Source organism: Alexandromys fortis, unplaced genomic scaffold, assembly GCF_014885135.2.
Source record: "Alexandromys fortis isolate MF-2015 unplaced genomic scaffold, M_Fortis_MF-2015_v1.1 scaffold_143, whole genome shotgun sequence".
Classification (NCBI taxonomy): domain Eukaryota; kingdom Metazoa; phylum Chordata; class Mammalia; order Rodentia; family Cricetidae; genus Alexandromys; species Alexandromys fortis.
Window position 1 is genome coordinate 775190 of NW_026068044.1, and position 23359 is coordinate 798548.

At 44.1% G+C, this 23359-nt stretch overlaps 1 protein-coding gene across 7 annotated transcripts in view; it reads right to left on the reverse strand.

Moving 5' to 3' along the window:
- Positions 1-23359, reverse strand: part of Dlgap1 (DLG associated protein 1) — a 672355-nt gene that overhangs the window by 179038 nt on the left and 469958 nt on the right. For all 7 annotated transcript variants that reach the window (XM_050166170.1, XM_050166171.1, XM_050166169.1 and 4 more), the window contains one exon: positions 8368-8582. In XM_050166170.1, coding sequence (XP_050022127.1) covers positions 8368-8582 — 215 coding nt within the window. The remainder of the gene's footprint in view (positions 1-8367; positions 8583-23359) is intronic.

Here is a 23359-nt window from a genome sequence, read left to right on the forward strand (position 1 = left end):
CTGTGATGACACCTTAGGCTCCTCAGGCTGGAAGAATCTTACGTAGATGCTTGGTTCATCATACTTAAAAGTACACAATACATCCACACAGTGTTAGCACAGGCTCTCTGGGAAGCACAACACAGCGTTTATAGCCCAGGAGGGCTTCCGTGAGGGTTGGTTTGATTGTTCCTCCTTGTAGGTAACCTGAACTCCGTGCTGTGGTGCTGACTCTCTCCTGTTTGCTACATGGGGATATCGAGAGTCCTGCTCTTCAACGCATCCTCTGGTAAGACACATTTATACAGGCTTTCTTCTGAACAGGGCTAGCAACTGCTTTCCATATGGCTGGCTGGGCTTCCTGTGGAAGAAGCTTTCCACCCTGCGTGATGTCCTGCTGACTAGGGGGAGGACAGAGGTTCCTTGAAGAATATAAGAAGAGAAATCAAAGCTAGTAAAACTTGACCTATTCCGATACATCAAAATTCCCTTCCCCATGCCAAGTAGACTGTTCTGACCAGAAAAAAAAATTCCAAACAAAACCATTGTTATGATTTGCTATCTTTTTCCCCCTCACAACACATATATTCATGTGTTGGTATCGGTTTCCAAGGTCCTGTGTTAATGGTATCTGGCACTGAGGATTGGATGAGGTCTTGAGGGTGGGGGTCTCCATGGTGGTATTAGTGGTTTCATCAGAAGAGGAAACCAGGCAGATTGTAGCTGGCACACCTTGTCCTTGCCCATGGTGGCCCTGCTGTATCTATCCCTGTGATGGCCCCCATCATGTTATGATGCACCAAGAAACTAGATGCTGTACGGTGTGGGTGAACTTACTGTCCTTCAAAACAGTGAGCCAAATAACTTCTAATTTTATTTTTTAAAGGCTTTCAATTTTAATAATTATCCTGTTTATTGTACCCAGTTGTACCAACAGAAAATGCATTCAAGTACACATCAATACTGATAGCTCTTATCACTGAATTTTAAGCTCCTTACTCTCTGTTGTGCTAATCTTCTGGATGTGTGTGTGTGTGTGTGTGTGTATGTGTGCGTGTGTGTATGTGTGTGTGTGCGTGTGTGCGTGTATGTGTGTGTGTGCGTGTGTGAGTGTGTGTATGTGTGTGTTATCTGGAACATCAGATTTTAGTCATGTATTTAGTGCGTGTATTGAAACAAGAGTATAAATGATTTAAGCAGTAAAGGTACTGAATAAAGGTTTACTGCATGAGTCAATGATTAGATTGCATGGGCACTGTCTGATTATAACTAGGGCACTCTCTTTACCTGCTGCCCGTATTCAACAGGTGTTCAGTATTGCACTGGAGGAATGCCAGCCAGCAGACAGGGAAGGCATTGAGACTTTAAGGCTCTTTGCAAAGAGGAGTCTTCCTCACTCACAGGGGTTTCCACTGCTAGAACCCTAGCCCGAGTTCCTTCCCTGCGCACATCTCTCTGCCACCCTGGTTTTGTTTACATAGCTCTATGGAGTCTGTCAAGAATGCAAGGCCCATCTGCAGCCATCTGAAGAAGGCTCAGTCGGTCCTCTACCTCTGTATTCTGTCACTCACACGTCCTGCACCTCTGATCCTTTGACCATTTGGTTCTTCCTTCCTTCATCCCAGGCCATGCCTGAGGCAGAACATTCTCAAATTCCTTCTAGTCATGTCTTCTGCTTATACTTCTGGGTCAGAATTCACCTCATTGAGCCTCTGATACCATCTTGAATCTAGTCTTCAATTTTACTAACTGTTTTGAGTGTCTCTTTTTCTGGGGCTGTTTATACTTACTTCACCCTGTTTTTCCCCTCCTTAAAAAACCCCTTGTAAACAGTTCATTGTCATTTTAGTAAGGTATTCATTCCACCCAACTCTTTCTATTTTCTCCAATTAAGTACACAGGCTCAAATCTTTACTCTTACCGTACTTGAGAGTTAACCTTGGGCAAATTATTTAGTCTCAGTGAAACTTGAATTACTCATCTGTGAAAGTCTCTAAATCGCAAGTAAAGAGCATTGGTGACCACATGATAGAACATACATAAAACTCTTGTGCTCAGTCATGTACTGAGAACTTTGAGAAGATGGAGATATCCGGGCTGTGGAGATGCTCAGTGCTTAAGAGTTCTTGCTGCTCCTCCAACCCACACCAGATAGCCCACAACCATCCTTAACTCCAGATCCAGGGGATCTGACGCTCTCTTCTGGTCTCTGTTGGCACCTGCACTCATGTGCACATATCCACTCAGACACACATGCATCCATATAATTAAAAATATGTAAAAAGGTACCTTATAATTATGTAACTATCTTCTTTTTTGCTAAGCTGTGTGTTCAAGCTCTCTGAAAAGACTCTGAACTTCTTTTCCCATCCATTAGACACACACATACTTCTTTTATTGCTGAGAACAAGGTCATTTCAAGACAGTTCAACCTGTGCAAACTTCCCTCTAAGATAGGCTTTGAAAAGAGGAGCCATATCGTAAGGTCTGGGATAGGGTGTAGACCACAATACTCAACAGACTAATCCCATCTGAATGTGGGCTTTCAAATCCCAGTGAAGGGCCAGGTTCGAAGCTTCACCTGGTGATCAGGGATTGAAGCAGCAGGTAGTTCCTGGGTTTAGTCATGGTTCATCCCAGCGGGGCTTTAAAAGATCTTAGCCTACAAGCAAGTGATAATTTATCTATAAGAAGGAATAATTCTGTTTTAACATTTCCCCACTTATTATTTTAGAAAGTGAGGGAGCTGGAAAAACTGGGACAGCAACAGAAAGTATTATTGCCACGGAGGATGGAAATTTACAATGTGTAGCGTCTGGTTGTGTTATTCTGTCCTCCCCAAGATTGTACAGAGTACATGCTAGTTTGTGCCACAATTATTTATACTCTGGGAAAGGTATGAGAGGAATGGGAAGAATTCATGGAAAAGAGACAACAAAAGAACAGAGCTATTTTACATCCTTAGGGCCAAGGTGGATGATGTATACTGCTATGTTCTTAAATATGGCTCATATTTTTGGTAAAAAAATAGCAATGCTCCAATCTCTTCCACCCTCTTCCTTTTCTGGGAAGAGAAACAACATGAAGAACAGTCGGTGGGTAGGAGGGGCATGTGGAGTGTGAGGAACAAGCAGGGACACAGTGCGTCTAGAAAGAAAAAAGAAACTTATACAAAGACAAACAAGTCTTATGCTCTTAAAAGAGACCTTCGTTTTGAAGTTGAAGCTGGATACTGGCATTTCTCAAAGCATTTTACTTGCCAGTACTGTTTCCCCTTGTATTTAAATTATAAATAACTATTTTTTTCCAGTGCTTCATCCTTCCTTATAGTTTCTTCATTAGTGCCAAGAAGTTTTTCAGAGATTTTTCATGTAGATGGGCAATGACATCCACAGACAACTGCGGTCACTGAGTCCAGGATAAGGGAGGCTAACGTTCAGCCATCAGCGCTGGGATTTGCTAGGCTGGCTGACACAGTTCGGGTGTGGAGGAGTCAGCTTAGAGATCCCACTCATGCTGAAAGCCTGAGGCTTTCCAGAGATGTTAAGCCATTAGCCCAAAGGAAAGAGACAGTTGCGGTTTCACCAAGTAGGGTGGCTCATCTTCATCGTCATCTCCCCTGGATTTGGAGTCACCATGGAAGCACACCTGTGGGAATATCTGTAAGGATGTAGTCAGAGGGGTCTAAGTGGGGAGGGGAGACCCACCCACATCGAGGGTAATACCACCTCACGGAACAGGCTGCCATCTAAACAAAAGAAGAAAAGAAGGACAGCTATGGTTCTCTGTTTTAAGGATTGTCCTGACGGAAGGAATTCAGATGCTATGAGCTTGGCCGTATCTCCTGACCTGGATGGGCCATGCCCTCTCAAGCTGTGAGCTAAAGTGAACTATCCCTCCCGTGAGTTGCTTTTTGTTGCCTATTTGCTCACAACGTGAGAATAGTAATTAATTTATCTTTCAAAAAGCGAGGAGCTGGGAAATACATGAAGATGAAGAGGATGAACCACCTGAAACACAGGATTAGACATAAAATCCCTTAAGTCACTTCTTAGACACTGTATCTAAATTGCTAAGAGCCCTGACTGGTCCCATTATCATGCCCAGGCCCTCCTCAGTGGTTTTAGAAGCTGCCCCCTGCCCCCCCCCCCCGCCCCCAACAGGAAGATAAGGCCAACCTGGAATCCTCCTGAGGACCTAGCAACAGGCATGTCAGAGGTCCTGATTGTGCCTAACCAATGAGGGGCAAACATGCAAAGTCACTAAATTGGGACACAGCCTAGGTAGAAGGAGGAGGGGAAACAAGGCTCTCCCCACAAGTCTGCTGTTTGCCTTTTACCTGCCTTTCAGAGTCTACGCCACTGATGCAGTACCTCCTTGCCTCCACAACCCTGGGATCTGTTAGGGCCCAGCAATATCCCTCAGGGGATTTTATTTCACCTGATGCTTCCATGAAGGGATAAAAAAAAAAAAAAAACGAAGATATTTTAAAGCATTATTTGCTTTGGATTACTGGGTATTTGAACTTAACTTTAGAGTATTTTGTATTATATTATTATGATGATGATGATTTGTTGTTGTTGTTATTGTTGTCATTTTCTTGAAATAAGATCTCATGATATAGTCTTGGTTGACCTGAAGCTTACTTACTACATAGACCAGGCTGACCTTGAACTCACAGAAATCTACCTGCTTCTATCCCCCGACTGCTGGGCTTAAAGCCACGTGCCAACAAACCAAATGTACCTTTTAGAATGTTTTAAATGGCAGCTCTCTTAGTATCCTTTTAGAACATTTTTTTTCTATACTATATTTGAGTGAAATAAATTCAAAACTGGCTTGGGCAAAATTTTAACCAACCACTGCAGCAGTCTCTAGTCTAGCTCTGAGAACAAACAAAATTATAAAGAATCTAAATAAAAGACCTAAGTCTTTTCCAGAGCTAAACTGCGGGGATGGGGTTTGAAGAAACTCTGGCTCCTAAACTTCTTCCTCGCTTGCCTGAAAATTTCTTACTGACTATTCGGAAGCTTCTTTGGGAAGCATAATAATTTTCTAGGGATGATGTCATTTCAGATGCACCGTCAGCTCATCCCAGAAAGGAGAAACTAGTGAAGTGAAGGGTCAGTGGGGCGGAGAGGAAGAGGAACATGAGAGAGACAGCGGCTTCCAGGCAGGGGTGACTGCAGAGCTCTCTAAGCCCAAAGATGGACTCTTATGATTTCAGAATGTTCACCTGCTCGTAGGGTTTGTGCGTCGAAGACCCAACCAGGAGCATTAAGGAGCTGACGCATGAACAAGTTCTCGGCACGCTTTTGGAAACTAGGAGGCCAACAATGGAAGGGTGTGTAGGAGTACTCTCCGTCTCTGGGAGAAGAGGGGAGCGGAAAGCCACAAACAAAATGTTGTCCCAGTCCCGCTGGACTAATTTTAGTTATCTTGGTTCATGTCTATGATTCATCCTTAAAGCTGCGAATTGTTGAGGAGGAAGGAGGAAAAAGACTGACTTAAATGTCAAAGAAGTAGGAACATAAATATAGTTTTCTCTTTTGGGGGAACTAGAATTCCAGGAGTTGGGTATCTTTTTTTGTATGAGGGACTAAACGCTTCAAACTTCTAGAAAAATAATGACTCCAGTCAAAACCCCACCAAGAAATAAGACGAGACTGATCCCAAACCATGACACTTTTGACTTGTTTCTCCTTCAATAAGGTTAAACTAGACATCAGCATGTGATCGTATGTGACTAAGTATGACGGAAACAATATGTAGACTGTGGTAATACATGGGACTCATGAGACAGGGCAGAGAGGAATACACGCTGAGAAGCAGACTCAGGAATAATTCTGCAGAATATCATGCTCACACAGAGAAGAAAATTAAGACTGTATAGTGCTCAGACATTCTCTGGCCTGCTGAGGAGTAGGGGTCAACACAGAGACGGCTTGATGAACCTCTGTACTGAGTAATAAAACATGCTTTTTTTTTTTGTAAAAAACATCCGTGAGTAAACCCATTTCCGTTTTGAGTTTCCATCGGTTTGGAGAGTAGAACAAGCCCTCGTTGCTCACACCCAGTTTGAGCATTTCACCGACGTCAGCATCCTTCTCCAGGACTATCTCATCTGTGACCCGTGGACTGCATGTGCCCCGGAGGAGTGCGCCCCTCCCCCCACAAGACCACAGGCTTACTTAAAACATTATCTTTCTTTGATGACTCAATTACATAGTTCTTGAGCGTGAACTTTGTAGATGACGGCATGCCACAAAAAGAGTTTGGATGTCTAGCCATGGCCCAGGGAGTTAGCAAGAAAGTATTATGTAGAAAGGAAGGGAGAACTGATTTCAAGGGATGTGTTTCTGGGAAGCTGTCAGTAGGAACGTCCCTAGAGCAAAGCTGAGAATGTTGACTTCAGAACCTGCCGTCTCCAGTCTCCCTGAAGCTTGCTCCATTATCCTCACAGGGCTCCTCTCAGTGCCCTGACATCTGTACGCTGCAGTGAGCAGTGGCAATCACCGCACACCGTCACCTCAGGCCCCAGCTGTTACTCAGCTAATGTGCCCAGCATGTCCTGGAAGTGACCTGATAGGATGCTCGGGATGGGGGAGAATGCCGGGGGCTGCCCATCCTCACCTCTTCACTTCAGATGAGCTTGTAGGACTAAAGTGACTTCCTGCCCTCTGCCTGCCTTTACTTGTCTCTTGGCACCATGACCGTGACAATTATTGTCTTTTGTAGAGAGATATTTTAAAGTCTATAAATCATATACATATATAATTTATAAATTTATACACACGACCAACTTTTATCCTGTAGTCACATTATAGGCTGACTCATCTCCCCCAAATAGCTGCACTGCCAGTATTTGTGAAAGCTCACAGCAAGAACAGGGTCTCGCAGACTTAATCATGTTAGCAACGAGGCTAATTAGCGAGGTTCCTCATGCTACGGCTGGTGTTGTAGGGATGGGTTAGCTCCGTGTGATGTCAGCCAAAGCATGCCGAGTGCTGTGGCCTCAACTAGAATCTAGAAGAAGGGAGGAAGGATGGACCCCAGCAGGGTTTGGCAGGTGCACAGCCCCATCACGTCTACCTCCTTGTGCTAGGAATCAGTAAATTCGTTGTTGGTGATAATCTGTGATGGCAGCCCTGATGAACTGACACACCAAAGCGAAGCGAAAGCACACGGGTGTGGGAAGGTTAGAGAGAAGGGCTTCTCTTTGTGGATTAGGTAACTAATGTATCAATGCTAATCTTCAATTAGAAAGATTTCAGAGCAATTCCATATGGTCCCTTGAAAAGGACCCAAGAGTAGATTTTTTTTTGTCTAGTTCCTTCTGTCCTTCGTTATTTAAATAATTCTCCTTATAGATCGGTCAGCTGCTTTTCAAAGTTCTTGATCAATAGTCTGATTTTGTATTTTTATATTTTAACCCATCTGCTTTGTCCTTTTCTGTTTTGTCTCTTAATATTTCACTCTGTGACAAATGCAAGCATGTAAATAGTATTAGTCACATGTGTTTACAAAGAGGGCGCTTTAAAAACGCTAATCAGCTGCAGTAAATATAACTTTAGGTCCGAACAGATCTATATTCCAAGGCTCTGACTTACTCCCTATAAACAATATTAAAAATTAGGACTGTTTGAAATAATCAACGTCTGGGATGGGCGTGCTGGCAAGGCTTTAATCCCAGCCCCAAGGAGGCAGAGGCAGGCGGGTCTCTGTTGAGTTCAAGGTCAGCCTGGACTGCACAGTGAGCACCAGGCTAGCCAGGACAGCATGGTTAGAACATGTCTCCACAAAGAATCAGTTCTAGTTGTTGCCTTGCAAAGTTGTTTTTCTTCAAATTGCACAAATATAAGTACTCATACTCACGTTCTTCAAAATAAACAAAAACACTTTGAAGGTCTTGCAAACTGTAATATGTACGGAGTTTGAAGTCAAACATGTATATCAATAGCTCTCAGGCACCTACCCAATTTCCCAGCGTGGCCACATTCTATAAATTTCTATGACATAAACATCTCTACCACCTTACATAATTTTCTGAAAATCCAAGTCTCCTAAGGAAGACTTTTATATTTAGTGGCTGATAAAAAAGGTTCCCAAATGGCGTACATGGTCCTGTTCATTGACCAGAAATCTTTTTTTTCCCCTCCAAAAGCATTCTGATTGCCTTTGAGGATTGGGAGTCTACCTGGTGTTCCTCTGACTTTGATGACAGTGGTATTTACAAGTCAAATCCAATGTCAACATCAACAGGCCAGTCATCACACCCCGGTATCTGAGGGATGCTTTCGGCTCCACTAAAGCTAGCCAGCCACCAGCCAGATCCTCGGTGCTAACACCAGGGCTGACGGAGGGCAGCATGCAGGTAGGGTTACTCACTTGAGTGTGGTGAGCTCCGTGAGGGAGGGCTGTGTAGCCTTGAGATAGCTTTCTCTCCGCGCAGCCACTTTGGGAGAAGGCTTGGGGCTCGTGTCTGAGTCTCCGCTGTCCTCATCCCCCATGGCTTTGATGTAGCTGCCACTTCGCATCCTTCGGCACGGAATCTCATCATCTTTCCCACGAGGTGTGTACCCTGTCCATTCATCTTGGGGAACCTAGTCAGACATGAAAGAGACAGTTCGCTTTCAATAAAGTTTTTCTTGTCCTTGCCTTTTTTTAAAAAATGACTCTGGAATAGAAATGAATTATCTAACCCTCAGACATGAACTTTGGGATATTAAAGTTTCACTGTAACCACTCTGACAATCATTTTAACACATGCACACCCATGTTGCAGCCTTAGGCAAGTGCACAGCATCTGCAAAGTGGGAACCCCTGGCTCTGGGAACTTAACACTTCTCAGTGTTCTCACACTCGTCACAGCTGAGGTGGGAGAACGTGATGGAGAGGGAAGCCGCTGGATTTGAACTTTTCACTGACCTTGCTCCAGCAGCACTTGGGAGTTGGGGTGCTCCCTGACTCCTCGGGGTCTCTCTGACCTCACCCCTGCCCCACCCCACGACTGCCCTCTTTCTGTCCTGACCCCTGCGCTGTGCCAGATGCCTTTATTTTCCATCCACTCATTCTTTTTGAGGTCTTATTATAGTTCATATCTCATCCCAGTGGATCTGATTAAAGAACCTTTTGGGAGGTTTTCCAGCAAGGTTTTCAGAATAGCCAACGGCCTTATCTCGGTATTTGTACTCGCTGGCCTCTCCGGCATGCACACGTAACACACACTACACTTAGGAAAGCGTCTCCATGTTTGGCATCCTGCTTGGTCTATGACCTGGGGGAGGTACCAGTCAGTTTTTTTTTCTGCTCAGGTTTGGCTGGATCCTGCTGTACATCCCTCACTGTGGAGTCCACAGAGAGGGTGTTGTCAGTGAGTTGCTTTCTTATGTTTTCCTCTCCATGAAGCTGAGCAGGGCATTACATATTCTGTTTTACATTTAGTACATTATGATATTACTTTCAACTTCTTTTTTTTTTTTTCTACTTTAGCATGTGCTCAACCTAGTTCCTATTTAGCTTCATTCTTCTTCCAACTGGTGAAAGAAACACATAATAACCCCTAGCTTCATCCTTCAAGAGGTGAAAAGAGCCCACAATGCATGGTGCCCTGTACGGAGCTTAATCCAAAGAGACTGGGCTGGGCTGATTTCACCACTGGCATGCTTACAACAGGGACGAGCAGATACATAAACAGAGGACGACCTCTAAATCAACATGCTTACAGGTCGAAGCTGCCGTGCCACGATGGGTTATGCACTAAAGAGACACTAGAAGCATGGCCCTGCCAATAATGAGATGGGGGGAAGGGTCCTAGAGGGGCGCCCTCTAGGTCTGCAATGATAAGATAAAATGAATATATATTTACATACATACACATACACACATAGGCATGTATGTATGCATGTATATATGTATGTGTGTTAGGGTCTCATGGGCAGGCCAGTAACTCACTCTGTAGTAGCCCAAGTTGGCTTGGAACTCTCAGTCCACTGGCCTCAGTTTCCTGTATTCTGGGACTAAAGGTGGGTACCACCATATCAAGTGATGAAACATCAGCTCCTTAAATACTGGAATTTAATATTTAGACGCTAAGTAGCTCCTGGCTATGGAAAGTGACACATTTAACTATGCTAAGCAATTTGCTCATAGTAACTTATTTTTAGCAGTGTAACTTGGGGCTTTTATTTTCTTTCTGTAATTTTCCAACAAAAGGCTGGAGCTTAGAGAGCTGACGTCACTGGACAAAGAACACGGGGGAAGTCTTGGGATTGAAAACCGCTCAGGTCATCTCACTCCAGGCAGGCCTCTTGTCCAGGAGTAGCTAGCTGGTCAACACAAAACAAACTCAACGGTTTTTGCTACATTTCTTTTGTCAATTTTTATTTTATTATTTTTGTTATTTGCTGGTTTTGATATTCCTTTTTGTATTCTTTTGAAAGAGAGAAAGAAAAAGAGGGTGCTAAAGTTGGGTAGGTAGGGAGGATCTCGGAGGAGTTGGGGGAGGGGAAACCTGATCAAAATATATTGTATAAAACATTAAAGAAAAAGAGAATAACACACTGATTGCATCTCAAAAAAAAAAAGAGAAAAACATAAGAGTGCTCCAGCTGAACTTTAAAAATCAGAACGTTCTTATGAGAAATAGCCTATGAATTTGAAACTTAAAAGTGTTAAGAAAATTGTCCATGATGGCTCTTATCTCCATTAGATATAGATTTCTAAATATTACCCACTGTAGAAAGTGAAATTACACATTCACTATCAAAAGCATTGTTCTTTCTTCCTTCAAACCACGGGCTTCTCTGTGTAATCAAATGACATTCATTGCTAACAGCCTCTCATCCAGGGGTGGGGCCTTGTGAGTTTCTCACCCATCCATGCTAGAACAGTGGCTGGCTGGATCTTGGGCAGGTATCCAGAGCTGCCATGAGGTCGTGAGTGCAATAGCTTAGTCACGTCCGAAGACACTGATCATTCCTTAGCCGTCTTCCAGTGCTCTAGTTTGTGTAATCTTCCTGTCCCCCTTTTGGTTATTCCCTAAGCCTTGGGAGAGGAGTACAATATAGAGGTCCTGGTTTAAGGCTGAGGAGTCTACAGTCACTTTTTCTCTACACTCTGACCAGTTGTGGGATGGAGGACACCAGGAGAACAAGGCCCTCTAAATCGTCAACTGGACAAAGTTCATACGAACTAACAGAGCCTGAAGCAGCAAACACAAAGCCTACACAGGTCTTCTACATATATATTAAAGCTTTGTGTTTAGTCTTTTTATGGGAGCCTTTAATGTGAGAATGAGTAGGTCTCTGACTCTTGTACCCGCTCTTGGGGCTCTTTTCCTTCTGTTGATTTTCCAACTTCAGTGTGATGCTTTTGTTTTATCTTACATTTTATTTTCTTATGTTTTGTTGTTATCTCTCAGGAGTCTGTTCCTTTAAATGAGAGACAGAATCGAGATGGGAGGGGAGGAGGGTATAACTGTGAGGAGTGGTGGAGGGGAAATTGTGATCAGGATGTACTGTATGAGAAAAGAATCTATTTTCAATAATAGGAAAAAAGATAACCTTCCGGAAGACAGTTTAATACTACATCCACTAAGCAGAACAGTATTAGTAGGTTTACTCCTAGGGCCTATGAACTTCTCAACTGTGGGTTCTTGGCTGCGCTTGCAGTACAAAGGATGAGTTCCTTCCTTTAGAGTAGGCCTTAAATCCAAGCAGAAAGATGCTGGTTACCTCCATAATATGCATGTCACTATTGAACCAATGGATTTATCTTGCTAGGCTGGCCATTACACAGAAGATCATTGATGTCTCTTCTCCCCAAGCAGCCTGAAGAGCAGTTTCTGTAAAAGCTAGGCACCATGGGGGAAGCTTTGAGATTAATATCAGTGTCATTTCTGTGATCTTTCCTGTAACCAAAGTATGTGCTGTCTTCAGTAGCGGGGTCTTCCCAACACAACTCCCACATTCTTGGGCTGAGCTCGTGGTGTGCAGGTGCTTTCTGAAGTGTGTTCTGTTAGTTTCTTTGATCCACACAATGAATACTGTTTACCCCTCATTTTACAACGGAGGGAACTGAGTCTATGGAACTAGGTTATGGCACAGGTGTGAAGAGCAGAGTCTCTACCGGGCAGTGCCTGGGCCTCATTACTGGCGAGTGGCTGATGGAGATTTTCCTTCTAGGCTGTGCTGTGCTGTGCTGTACCTGTTGGACTGTATAGTTACATCCTCAACCTCGTAGTTCATCACATACAACACATCTGTCATTGACCAGCCACGCTAGTAGCAATGTAGAATTTTCATTTTTCTGCACTAAAAGGGCTCAGGATCACCACAGCAACAAGGGCTGCTCAGACAATTACAAATGATGAGAATAATCTTGTTTTCCTCCAGTTGGTAAGTGACTCACTGCACAGCGACAACCGTGTTCAGATCCTTGCCATCAGCTTAGCAATTGCAGCCTAAAAATTAACAGCAAACCAGGGTCACTGATGACCAGTCACTCACCATTTCTCAACACTGATGCGAGGTTCCTAAGTGTTGCCTTCTGGAATACGTTAGAGATGAATGACAGACTGATTAGCTAATGTGACAGTTTCTGTTCGGGTGCTTTGCAAACCTAGCTCAAGGCAGAAACCTGAGCTCCAGGAAAAATAGTCTGCGATCGTTGCTAGGGGAACGGGCTGAGAAGTGTTTAATCGGTATGCCTTTCAATTAATCATTCTTTTCAAACGATAGTGGTAAAAGAATTGTATCAATGTGGTTTCTACTGGAGTGGAGCATAAATATTAATATAGTATTCATCTACCTAAAGGCAGCATGCAGCAAGATTTCACAGAAAATAACAAAGAAGTTAGTTCTAAAAAAATAGAGATGTAGAAAACGTAGACCCCCGAAGAAGAAAAATACCATTGCTGAACTGGTGGGGCGAGCAAAATTGCTGTAATTAAGCCTCTGTGTGTGTGTGTGTGTGTGTGTGTGTGTGTGCATGCACACCTAAATACTTCAAAACAAAAGAGGGACATCTCAGAGGTACACAGTATTAGAAGGAAGCACACTGTTCTGAAGGGCCCAAAGAGTGCAATGTTACCCATCTGGTCCTTAAGAAAAGATAGTTGTGACCCTGGGTTTCTCCTTTTCACTACTAGGCTGGGTTTTCAGCCCTCAACCCCCAAGAAGCCACAGTCCTATGTATGCTATGTATGTCTACAGACTTGTAGGCAGACATGAATCTGCTTCTTCATGGCTAGGAGTAGCTGATGCCTTAGATTTTGGTGATAGTCTCCATCACCAGGGAGCACTCACCCTCTGCTGACTGAGTAGCTAATGCCTTAGATTTTGGTGATAGTCTCCAACAGCAGGGAGCACCCACCCTCTGCTGACTGACACGTGTGTGGTCTAGATGGACTCTCAGGTTTGCTTGCACTGTGTTCTGGTCGCTCTGTGAGTCCCCGCCTAGCACCACAAACAGCCTTCAGAGCTCCGGGGGTGCAGGATCCTAGGGGTGCTCCTTCTCCCTTCCACTGCTCTCTCCCTGGGTGACCTGCCGTTTGCTGCTGCTTACACCAAGGAGCCGCCTTGACTGCTGCCCACCTGACTGCACTGAATAAGATTGAGGGAAATCTAAAGAGAAGGTTAGCTCTGGTTAGCTCTTCCCACTGCCTGGGAAAGGCTATGCTGCTGCTGGTGGCGCCAGGCTAGGACTGGAAGTCCTGCTTAAAAGACGAGCAGGAGGACAAGCGCCCAGGCATTGTGGATGGTGGGACAGGAGGTGGTCCTGTGTGTCTGAGGCATCCCAGGAGGCAGCCGGGCCCAACGACAGAAATACCACATCAAGCAGTCTCCTACAGCCAAGTTTGATAATAGTGCTAGATCTAAGGGGAGATTATTTGCTTTTTAATGCTTGTATTTAAGCACCGATACTCTAATAGAGAGCTTTATTTTTTATTTTCTTTTTTCTTTTTAGAGACATGGTTTCTCTGTGTAACAGTTCTGGCTGTCCTAGAACTCGCTTTGTAGACCAGGCTTTGAACTTACAGAGATCCACCTGCCTCTGCCTCCCGAGGGCTGGATTCAAGATTGTGCCACCACCACCTGACTCTGTTTTTCTCTTTCTTTTTATAGTTTTTAGGAAGGCTCTCATTATTTAGCCTGAAACTTGCTAAGTAGCCCAGGCTGTCCTCTAATTCACAATCCTCCTGCCTCAGCCTTCCTTTTCAGTGCCGTCAATACAGGCATGTGCTACTATGCCTGTCTGAGAGTTCTGATGAAATCAGGAGTTCAGGGAGTTTCCTATTTGAAGTCTCCAGCTGAAGTCGCACGTTGTCACTGAGAGTCGGAGGTCTCAGCACCAACCAGTGACTGTAATCAGACGCTGCCAGGCTCCGCCCAGGGTGCGGATACTTTCTATACCGCGAGATGTCTCAGGCACTCCACGGCAGCGCAATCTATTCAACCACGGAACAGGGTCCAAAGCAGGAAGCCGACCACCTAACGGGACGCGCTGTTAATTCCTAAAGTCTTCCTGCCTGCCACTCTTACTGTTCCGGCTGCAAGCAGTTCTAACTGTTGATCTGCCAACAGCACTCGGTTCAGATAAGCGGAGAAATAAATGAACACGGCAATTTGAGAGAAATAAATGCTGTGGGGAAACCGGGTGAGACAACATGACAGGGTGTCCGAAAGGGGCTGGCTGTCGCTTGTTTCTCTCTTGCCTGAAAGGGTGACATCCGAGAACCACAGCAGTCAGCCTTAGGAAGGCCTGGGTCCAGCCACCGTAAACTCTAGCGTAAGAAGAAGCTTGGAGTCATCAAAATCTAGTCGTGAAAGTGTCAGCCTGGGCAGAGAGCACCGGGCAGAGGGGCAACAGTGGGCAGGGCCAGGTCACATCCATCTTAGGAGTGCACCTCAAATTTTCCTTCAAAGATGCGTCAGCCTTCTTCCCAAAGCCCCTTCTAAACCATCACAGCCTAAATTAGCTTCTTCTGTGAAATCTACAGATGTGGTCTATTTACTCGGGCATTTGTGAGCTATCACACTCGGGGACTAAATATGGCTCACTATGTGCTTTTATAAAGAAAACTTTATTGGAACACAGTCATGGTCGGTGATTATATCTTGTCTGTGGCTGGTTTTGAGTTACAAGGGCAAAACTGTGTGGTAGTGAGAGAAACTGTACTGTCCACAGGGATCGGGGTGGGGCCTGTGGAGTCCCATTCTTTGATACTGCAAACACAAAAACAATTGAATGTGTTAAGAAGTATAAGTTCAGAACAGACTGTCTACGCTAGCAGTTCTGAGCGACAGTTCCCCATCAGGAAGTATCCCAAAGCTGTTTGTGTTCTCCAGGTGGGCAGGCTTCCCTGGCTTCCCAATGACCCTGCATAATAGCTCTTTGGGTTTAGAAATCTTAGCGTCCAAGAACCCCAAGTGGCACATATTTTTTTTTTTTATTTTAAGATTTCTTAAAAGAACATTTGTCCTAAGATCTGTGTGCTTGATACATATAATGGCTGTCCGGATTGGTGTGTGGTGTGTGTGTGTGTGTGTGTGTGTGTGTGTGTGTGTGATCAACTCACAATTGTTCGTAGTCTCCGAGGTAGGAGAGACTAACAAAGGTGTAAGCATTTTACTGTTCACCTATTTCCAGAGCCCAGAACCGTGCTGTAATCCATTAAGTTTTTGCATGAACGTGATTTTTCACACGAGATTTTACTTACTATATGTATAACTATGTGTGTAATCACATATTTGACTCAATCTTTTCATCTGTAAAATGGGAACAGCTATCTAAGGCGTTCACGAACTTAAGCACCTTATAAATGTGAACATGAAGGTTGGAAGCACAGCTATATCTTAAGTGGAGCCAGCCACAAATATCTTGGGGATGACAAAGTGACAGATTTTCAAGACAATATCCTGCTGCCTATTAGACATTCCAGTACAAGGACATACATGTGACAGACTATGTCAGCAACCACACGCAAAGACGCGGGTGTTTCTTCTATGGTAAGAACATAGTCCTCCTAAGTTGGCCATGGGTACCAAAAGGTATTTATCCACCTTCTAGGCACTTTGGAAATGGACGGTCTTTTGATGCTTTAAATTCCTCTCCTTTAGGTTTCCTCAAATGAAGTTAAAAGAGCATCATACTGATTCTAAGAGATCAAGGAAGGGCTACTTAAAAACCTTCCTCATATGGAACCTTGAAAGATTGCAAGTCAAGGTTACTGCTTCCATCTGGGCGTCTCAAACTTTGATGATGTTTTGAGCCTTTATCCTGCTTGGTTAGCTAACTTCCTGCGTTTACACTTCCTTACATTCCTAAGGTGAGAGAGATGCCTCATTTTATTGACTCTAAGATTCCAGTGCGAGATGCTCATTTTATTGATCTCAGATGCTTTATTTTATTGACTCTAAAATGCCAATGCGAGATGCCTTAATTTATTGACTCTCAGACGCCAGTGCATGCCTCACAACACTTTCTATACTAATAAGAAAGAAGGAAATATGGTTGATGAACTCTGTTGCTCTGGTTTATAAGCTGCATCTCGGAAATGACAAATATGGGAAACATATGGGTCTTAGGATCAACTTTTCACAATATAAATGAAAACGAGGAATGAGACAGTATTTGTATTCAGCATTCATCTGTGCTATATTTTTGCAAGGAAGCCCACCTATATGTTCATATAATATCTATGATTCTCATGGTGAAACTGAATGCCAGTAAGGGTTCCTTTTTATGCTTTCTATTATAATTTGTAACAAATAAAGACTAGGGTGCAGAGATATTAGTGCTGTGGAACCTGATGCTCAAGCTGGGTTCAGGAGCAATTTTCCTTCCGTTATTTATAAATATTTTTTGAAACACCATTGCCATTTTATGATAATCAACAGAGTACACACTTCAGATAAATGGAAATCCAACTTCACGCGGATTTAAGATCAGCTTATGGGAAAAACGAATTAAAATACCAAGCGTCATTTCTATGACTTGGGATAAAAATGACAAGAACGACTATTTACGACACCGGGAGGCTTGTCTGTAAGAGGCCCTGGCAAGGCGTTAAGAGCTCAAGACCGCGTCAGCTGGCGACAGGCCCTGAGCCGTAGCTGCACCTAGGGGAAGTTAGAAGACATTCAGTGCCCATGATGGTCTGGTGGCCGAGGGATGAAGCCATGTGCACATCCTTGAGAGTGGAATATCTCAGGATGGGAGCTGGATGGTGAGGTCTGGAGTAATGAGAATGTGTGAGATCTGGGGAAATCTGAGAGCCACAAAAGGAACACAGACACTTAGAAAGCCCGGACAGTTGAAGTGGAGTGCATGTCCTGAAAACCCAAGGGTAGGAACTGGAGCTTTTCTGGGGAGGGGATGGAGCTGGTAGTTGTGGGGCACATAAGGCAGAGATCTATGTCATCGGAGTCAGAGAGGCATTTGGCTGGGCAGATAGACTACAGACAACAAAACAAGGAGACGTGGGGATTATAGAGGGGCCATTGATAGGCTTCTCCTTGCAAGGCGACCACTTAGCACTGTTGAGGTTTTCCAAAGTATAGAATATTTCAGTGATGGTGATCAGGTAAATGGTGGTTCTTGGCCTTGGCTGAGGGGCAACAGAGCTAGCCCGTCCGAGCTTTATGAACAATGCAAGGTCAATTGCAGAACAAGACCTTGTATTTATGAAAGCGGAGGGGGGGATCTGCTATCTACAGAAAAATCTAACAATTACAGAATAAACTCTCAGGGTTGGGGGCAGCGTCATTCAGCAATAATGTGAAACAAGCATTGATTGCCATTTCTGTTCTGCTCTCGCAAAGCAGAGACTCCAAAGAGGTGAAATGACTTTCCGAGGTCATCATCACCAACAAGGGGTTTGCTGTCCAGCACCGATGCTTTTAACAGCATTAGCCAGCCTCTGATGAATCCATCATGATCGAGGGACAAACAAATATACCTTAAAAAAGAAAATAAAAACGAAAATGGAGCACATGCTCCCACTTAACTGCTCTTAAAAACAAAAAATATAATTATTAAAACAACCACAAGTATTATCTGGTCTATAATTTTCTAGCATTAAGTACTTAAACTGTAGGGAGTGAGATGTCCTTTGCCACCTCAGACGGACTCTGCCTCCACTGGTCTCTGCTTTATGGCTTAACCAAAAAAAAATGCTCAGTTGTATGCGTGTGAGGAGGAGTGTGGCTGGGGGATCAGAAGACTTTCAGGACAGTCACACTGGTAACCGTGACTCTGGAGGCCTCCGAGCATCCTGGCATGCTTTGGCGTCGGTAGGAAGACTTGGCTGTGGAGCTCAGTCTCCCGCCGGCAGCTGTCTGCGGAGACGGCTGCGGTGCGCTGACCTTCTAAGCACTTTTAGTGGCTCTCAGATTCCCTACTCACTCTGCTCCTTCGCATCTTCTTTGTGGCTGGGAGAACTGCTTTTCTGCTCCACACAGCTTTCACCTTGACAAATACGACTTGGCTTAAGTGTCCCTGCAGCCTTTTTAGCTTGCTCTTCTCATAGCAAAAGCAGCGGGAGAAAAAAAGAGAGCAGGAATAGGAAAATTACAATGACATGATATTCAGATCCTTAGCCTGTCCTTAAGATTGTCCTTACCCAAATAGGATTTGATCTCCCTAGCAACCACCCTGCCTCACTCCTATGGAAGCCCAAGGCTGGAGTGGGACTGAATTTGCTCTACTTACAGTTACCTTTTAAGGCCAAGCGTGAATACCTACCTTGCTTAAAATCAGGGGCTATGTCCCTTGTCAAAGCTCCCTCCGCAGGTTTTTAAATGTAAGAGATCTGTCCACTGAGTGACTCTGAGATTATTTTCACCTACAAATAGTTACACTTGTCTTCAGGGGACCTTGCACCATAAAAGTTTCTGGGTAAATACGCCCAAAGCAGTTTATAAAACATAGTCTCTGACCTCAAAGAAATTTACAGGTTTTAACTGGATCAGGAGATCTGGAGGACGGATGAAGACTGAAAACAGCTTTAAAGCGCGTCACCCCGAGCCGGGTACCAACTCTTGGGGAAGCTGAATTACCTACGGTTGGGGTTTGTTCCCTAGTGGGTGGAACTACGTTTGTGGGAGTACCCAAGGACCTTTTAAATCAGCTCAGCTCTGGGGGCTGCTGGGAAGTGTTTTCAAGGTGTCAGCTGATAAGGAAGGGGGCAGCTGGGCAAAGTCTTTGTGATACCACATCAGGAAACAGCAGTGGGGATACTGGCTTCCAGCTGGCTCTACAAAGGGGAAGAAGGGAAAGCTATTACATTTGTTTTTATTTTGTATGTATGAGAGTTTCTTCTGCATGTGTGTCTGTGTACCACATGTGTGCTGGGTGCCTGTAGAGTTACAGATAGTTGCGAGCTGCCATAAGGGTGGCTGGGAATTGAACTCGGGTCCTCTGGAAGAGCACCTAGTCCTCTTAACCACTGAGCCACCTATCCAGGCCCTGAATATTTATGAGTGTTCTATCCTGTACTATAACTGGAGTGGGCACTGATGGAGTTATCTGAACCTCACTGCTGGCTCTCGGGTTGCATCACACTGGTTCTCTTTTGGGGAACCTTCTTCCTTTATTCGAGACCCATATGTCTGAGAAATGGTTTGGGGTTCAGGCCATGCCCATCGGTCCATTGATTTGCTCACTGTTCATTGTTTCACGGAACTGCTACGGGGTTGTATGTATGACCTAAGCCTGTTCAATGCTTGGGATGCTGGGAAAAATACTTTCTCTTTGATGAGTAATGCAGTCGGGAAGTGGGTAGCCTTCGGCCCTGAAAGTAAGCACACAAATATACAGGCATTTTTCTAACATACTGTCGATCCTACGATGCTATCAAATCCCATTACAAGAATGAGAACATCGAGACTTCAGGGTACCAAGGGACTTAGTCCTGTTTAGACACCGCCCTGTCTAAACAAGATTCTGACCTTTGCTTCAGCAATTCTTTATTCATCATGAGATCCAAAAATGAAAATTTCAGGACATATTTTGAAAGCGTTTTTTTTTTTTTGATTTTCAAAAATTTGACACATAATGACTATTAGATGCTTGCAAGAACACAAAGAGCTTGAAGTAACAGAGACCACGCCCTGCCAGTAGTTATAACCAGCTGTAAGATGTAGTGAAATGAAAGGAACATCCAAAACATTCTAAGAGTTCAAAATCAACAGCCCCGGTGTTTGTCTGTGGCAGACAAACTCGTTTGCACTGGCTACACAGGAGGATAATGGGGAGCCCTGAGTAGTTTTCACGAAGATGCTTGCTTCTGGGCACATTGAGTATAGATAGCTGCTGGCTCAGAAAGTCCAGGCTAAACACTGAGCTTTTCCCATCATGCTACAGTCAGGGCGGGCTGCGGTCTCTCTGCCATATCGTGTGTGGGTTTTCAGTATAATTCCTTATTTCAAAATGGAGTTCTCCGAGGAGAGCTAGAATTCTTGCCTGGGTATTCAGAAGTACGAATGGAGCTCGGTCAGTAGTCTTCCTGCTGGGTTTCTGTAGAAACCCAGACACGGACACGTGTTATCCACCAAACCCAAACTGTGCTGTTTGCTCAAACCTCCCTGATCCCTCATCTAGCCCATCAGCTGTCAGTGCCATCCACGCCCCAGCTCTGTGTCTGATTTGTGGGGTGCTGATTCTGCTTCTTTGGAACATGCAGCCTGATAAACACATACAGTTATTTTAGAACAAATAGTACAGTTATTTTAAAATGCTTATGAATATAGATGTTTTCTCTTAGAAACAGAAAGTCTGATAATCTTGTTAAAATGGTACAAGTTTAGTCCATAAAATCTTCCTCAGTCAACCATCTCATACACTAATAGTTAAACATAAATTCGGAAAGAAATTCCAGAGAATATGTTTCCTTTAGAGCATTTATTATTAATTTCAAAATACTGCTTCTCAAATGAGCCTATAACTAATTATACTTAGTAATCATTGAGTTTCTGGCACGACCGACTCAAGGAAGGGAAACAACGTAGCTACAAAGATGTGCACGCGTGAATTTCACCACCACCCACTGGTTACTATGGCCGTCATAGTCGCTGCACCTACAGTACACTGCATTTAAATGGGCCACAGTGGAATTTCTCCTTCCTGAATTTATCCATTCTCTATCAGTGAAACACCACGAAACCACATGAATCTAGTACTCGGTATCCAAACAGGATAGAGTCATATTCTGGTGTCTTTATGCACGTAGGTGATAACAAAAATTATCACACACTGATGGTGTATCTTGAGGATCTGAACTTTGTTCTATTTCACCACACTTCCTCAGGCAGCAAGGTATCTGAACCAGGTATGTGCACAGATGGTCTGTTCCCTAGCTATTTTTATCAGTATTTTATCAGGCTGCTGGAAAGGCTGTGGCTGAGGTTTTGAATAGAGACAGACATGTTCTAGTTTAAAAGGCTCTTTTAGGTTGACTAAAAGGAAACAAGAGTAAAGTCAGAGATGAGGTTCATGTGAGAGCCTTGGTGAAGAGCCAGGAGGCTGTGGTGGAGAGAGGAGAGGATGGATTTTCTAGTGATGACTTGGGTGTGTAGCCGGGAAGAAAGGAGGTACGGAGACCCCAAGAGAGGTGGCAAGATGGCTTGATCTACTAGAAGGACGGACTTAATGTTGGCTGAAATGACGAGGCCCAAAAGGAGTAGATTAAAAGTAGAAGATTTGATCTGGACTCGAAGTCAAAACACACACTTCAGGGACATCCTAACAGTCCTGTTCACTGTGGTACTACCCACAATAACCAAGTCACGGCATCAGCCTAGGTGTCCGCCAGATGAATGGATACAAAGAAAGTAGTACGTTTATACAACGGAGTTTTATTCAGCCGTGAAGAAGAGTGAAACTATGTTGTTTGCTGGAAAAACAGACCAAGTAAAGATTATCATATTCAGCAAAACAGCAAGATTCAGAAATAAAATATTTCATGCTTTCTCTCATTTGCAGATTCTATATTTTATATTAAAACATAAAACTCTATATGCAAATATATATTTTCTATTAAGAAAGTTTTCTCATGTATATAATGTTCCTTAACCATAGTTTGATGGAGGAGGGTCTATGTGTTACTTTCATTGGTTAATAAAGAAACTGCATTGGCCCTGATAGGACAGAAAATTCAGTAGGCGGAGTAGACAGAACAGAATGCTGGGAGAAAGAAGCAGATTCAAGCAGTCGCCCTAGCTCTCCTCTCCTAGATGGATGCAGGTTAAGAATCTTCCCGGTAAGACACCACCTCGTGGTGCTACACTCATTAGAAAAGGGTTAATCAAGATGTGAGAGTTAGCCAGTAAGAGGCTAGAGCTAATGGGCCAGACAGTGTTTAAAAGAATACAGTTTCCATGTAATTATTTTGGGTAAAGCTAGCCAGTGGCCAGGAGCCGGGTGGCGGAAAGCGGCCCGCCACTCCTTACAACAATAGTTACCCCTATGCTCCCTGTCTTTCTCCCACACTTTCCCCGCTGCTCTATCCCCTTAGGCAAGAAATATATCTTTTGCATATGCAAAATGAACTACAGCACCATGCACAGCTGATGCACACACACGTAAAACAGAAGTGTGCGCTTGGCATGTGTTGACGTTGAGATGCCTGCGATACATCCAAGAAGAGATGCTGAGGTGGGAGCTTTGGGGCATATCAACATGGTAGGCCAGCAATCTGGGCTGGAAAAACCCATGTGGACATGTAGACAGCCCTTTCATATCTGAGGATGGATGAGTGTGAGCAGGAAAGAGAGGCTCAAAGGCCGTGACTAACTCAGCTGTCCTTCCGTCTTCGGAGGAAGGAACCAAGAAGCAGCAGGAATGGTGTGAGGACAGCAAGGGGCAGCCCTGGAAGCTGAGCAAAGGAAGGCGCTGGAAGAGGGAGGACGACCTGCTGCACCCTATCCCAGCTTTAATCTCCAGGGAGGCCACTCTCTGCTTTTTACAAAAGACTCACCATTAATTAGCTCTCTTTTCTCAGCGGGAAGAGAACTCAAGAGCATCGCTTTTGTTTTCTTTTTCTCTCTTCAAACTCTTCGACTACTTTCGACAATAAGGAGAGTCTCTTACTTTGGAAACCCAGTGCCCCTCCACACAGGAAAGAAGAAATAAAAACTTAACCTTCTGTCTCCCCATAAGCTCTAGCTTCTTTTCTATTCTCTTCTATTGTGTTCTACTTAATTAAAAATAACGTTGTTCCCAACCCACTAAATTGATTTTACTAACTGCTAATTCGTCATGACCACAGTATTAAAAAACAGGCTTTCACAGCATCTGGCGGGGGCTTGGCCATATTCATTATTAATCAGAAAGATAATGCTATTCATCTTTGCTTTTCCTAGTGAACCTTCTGCAAAAT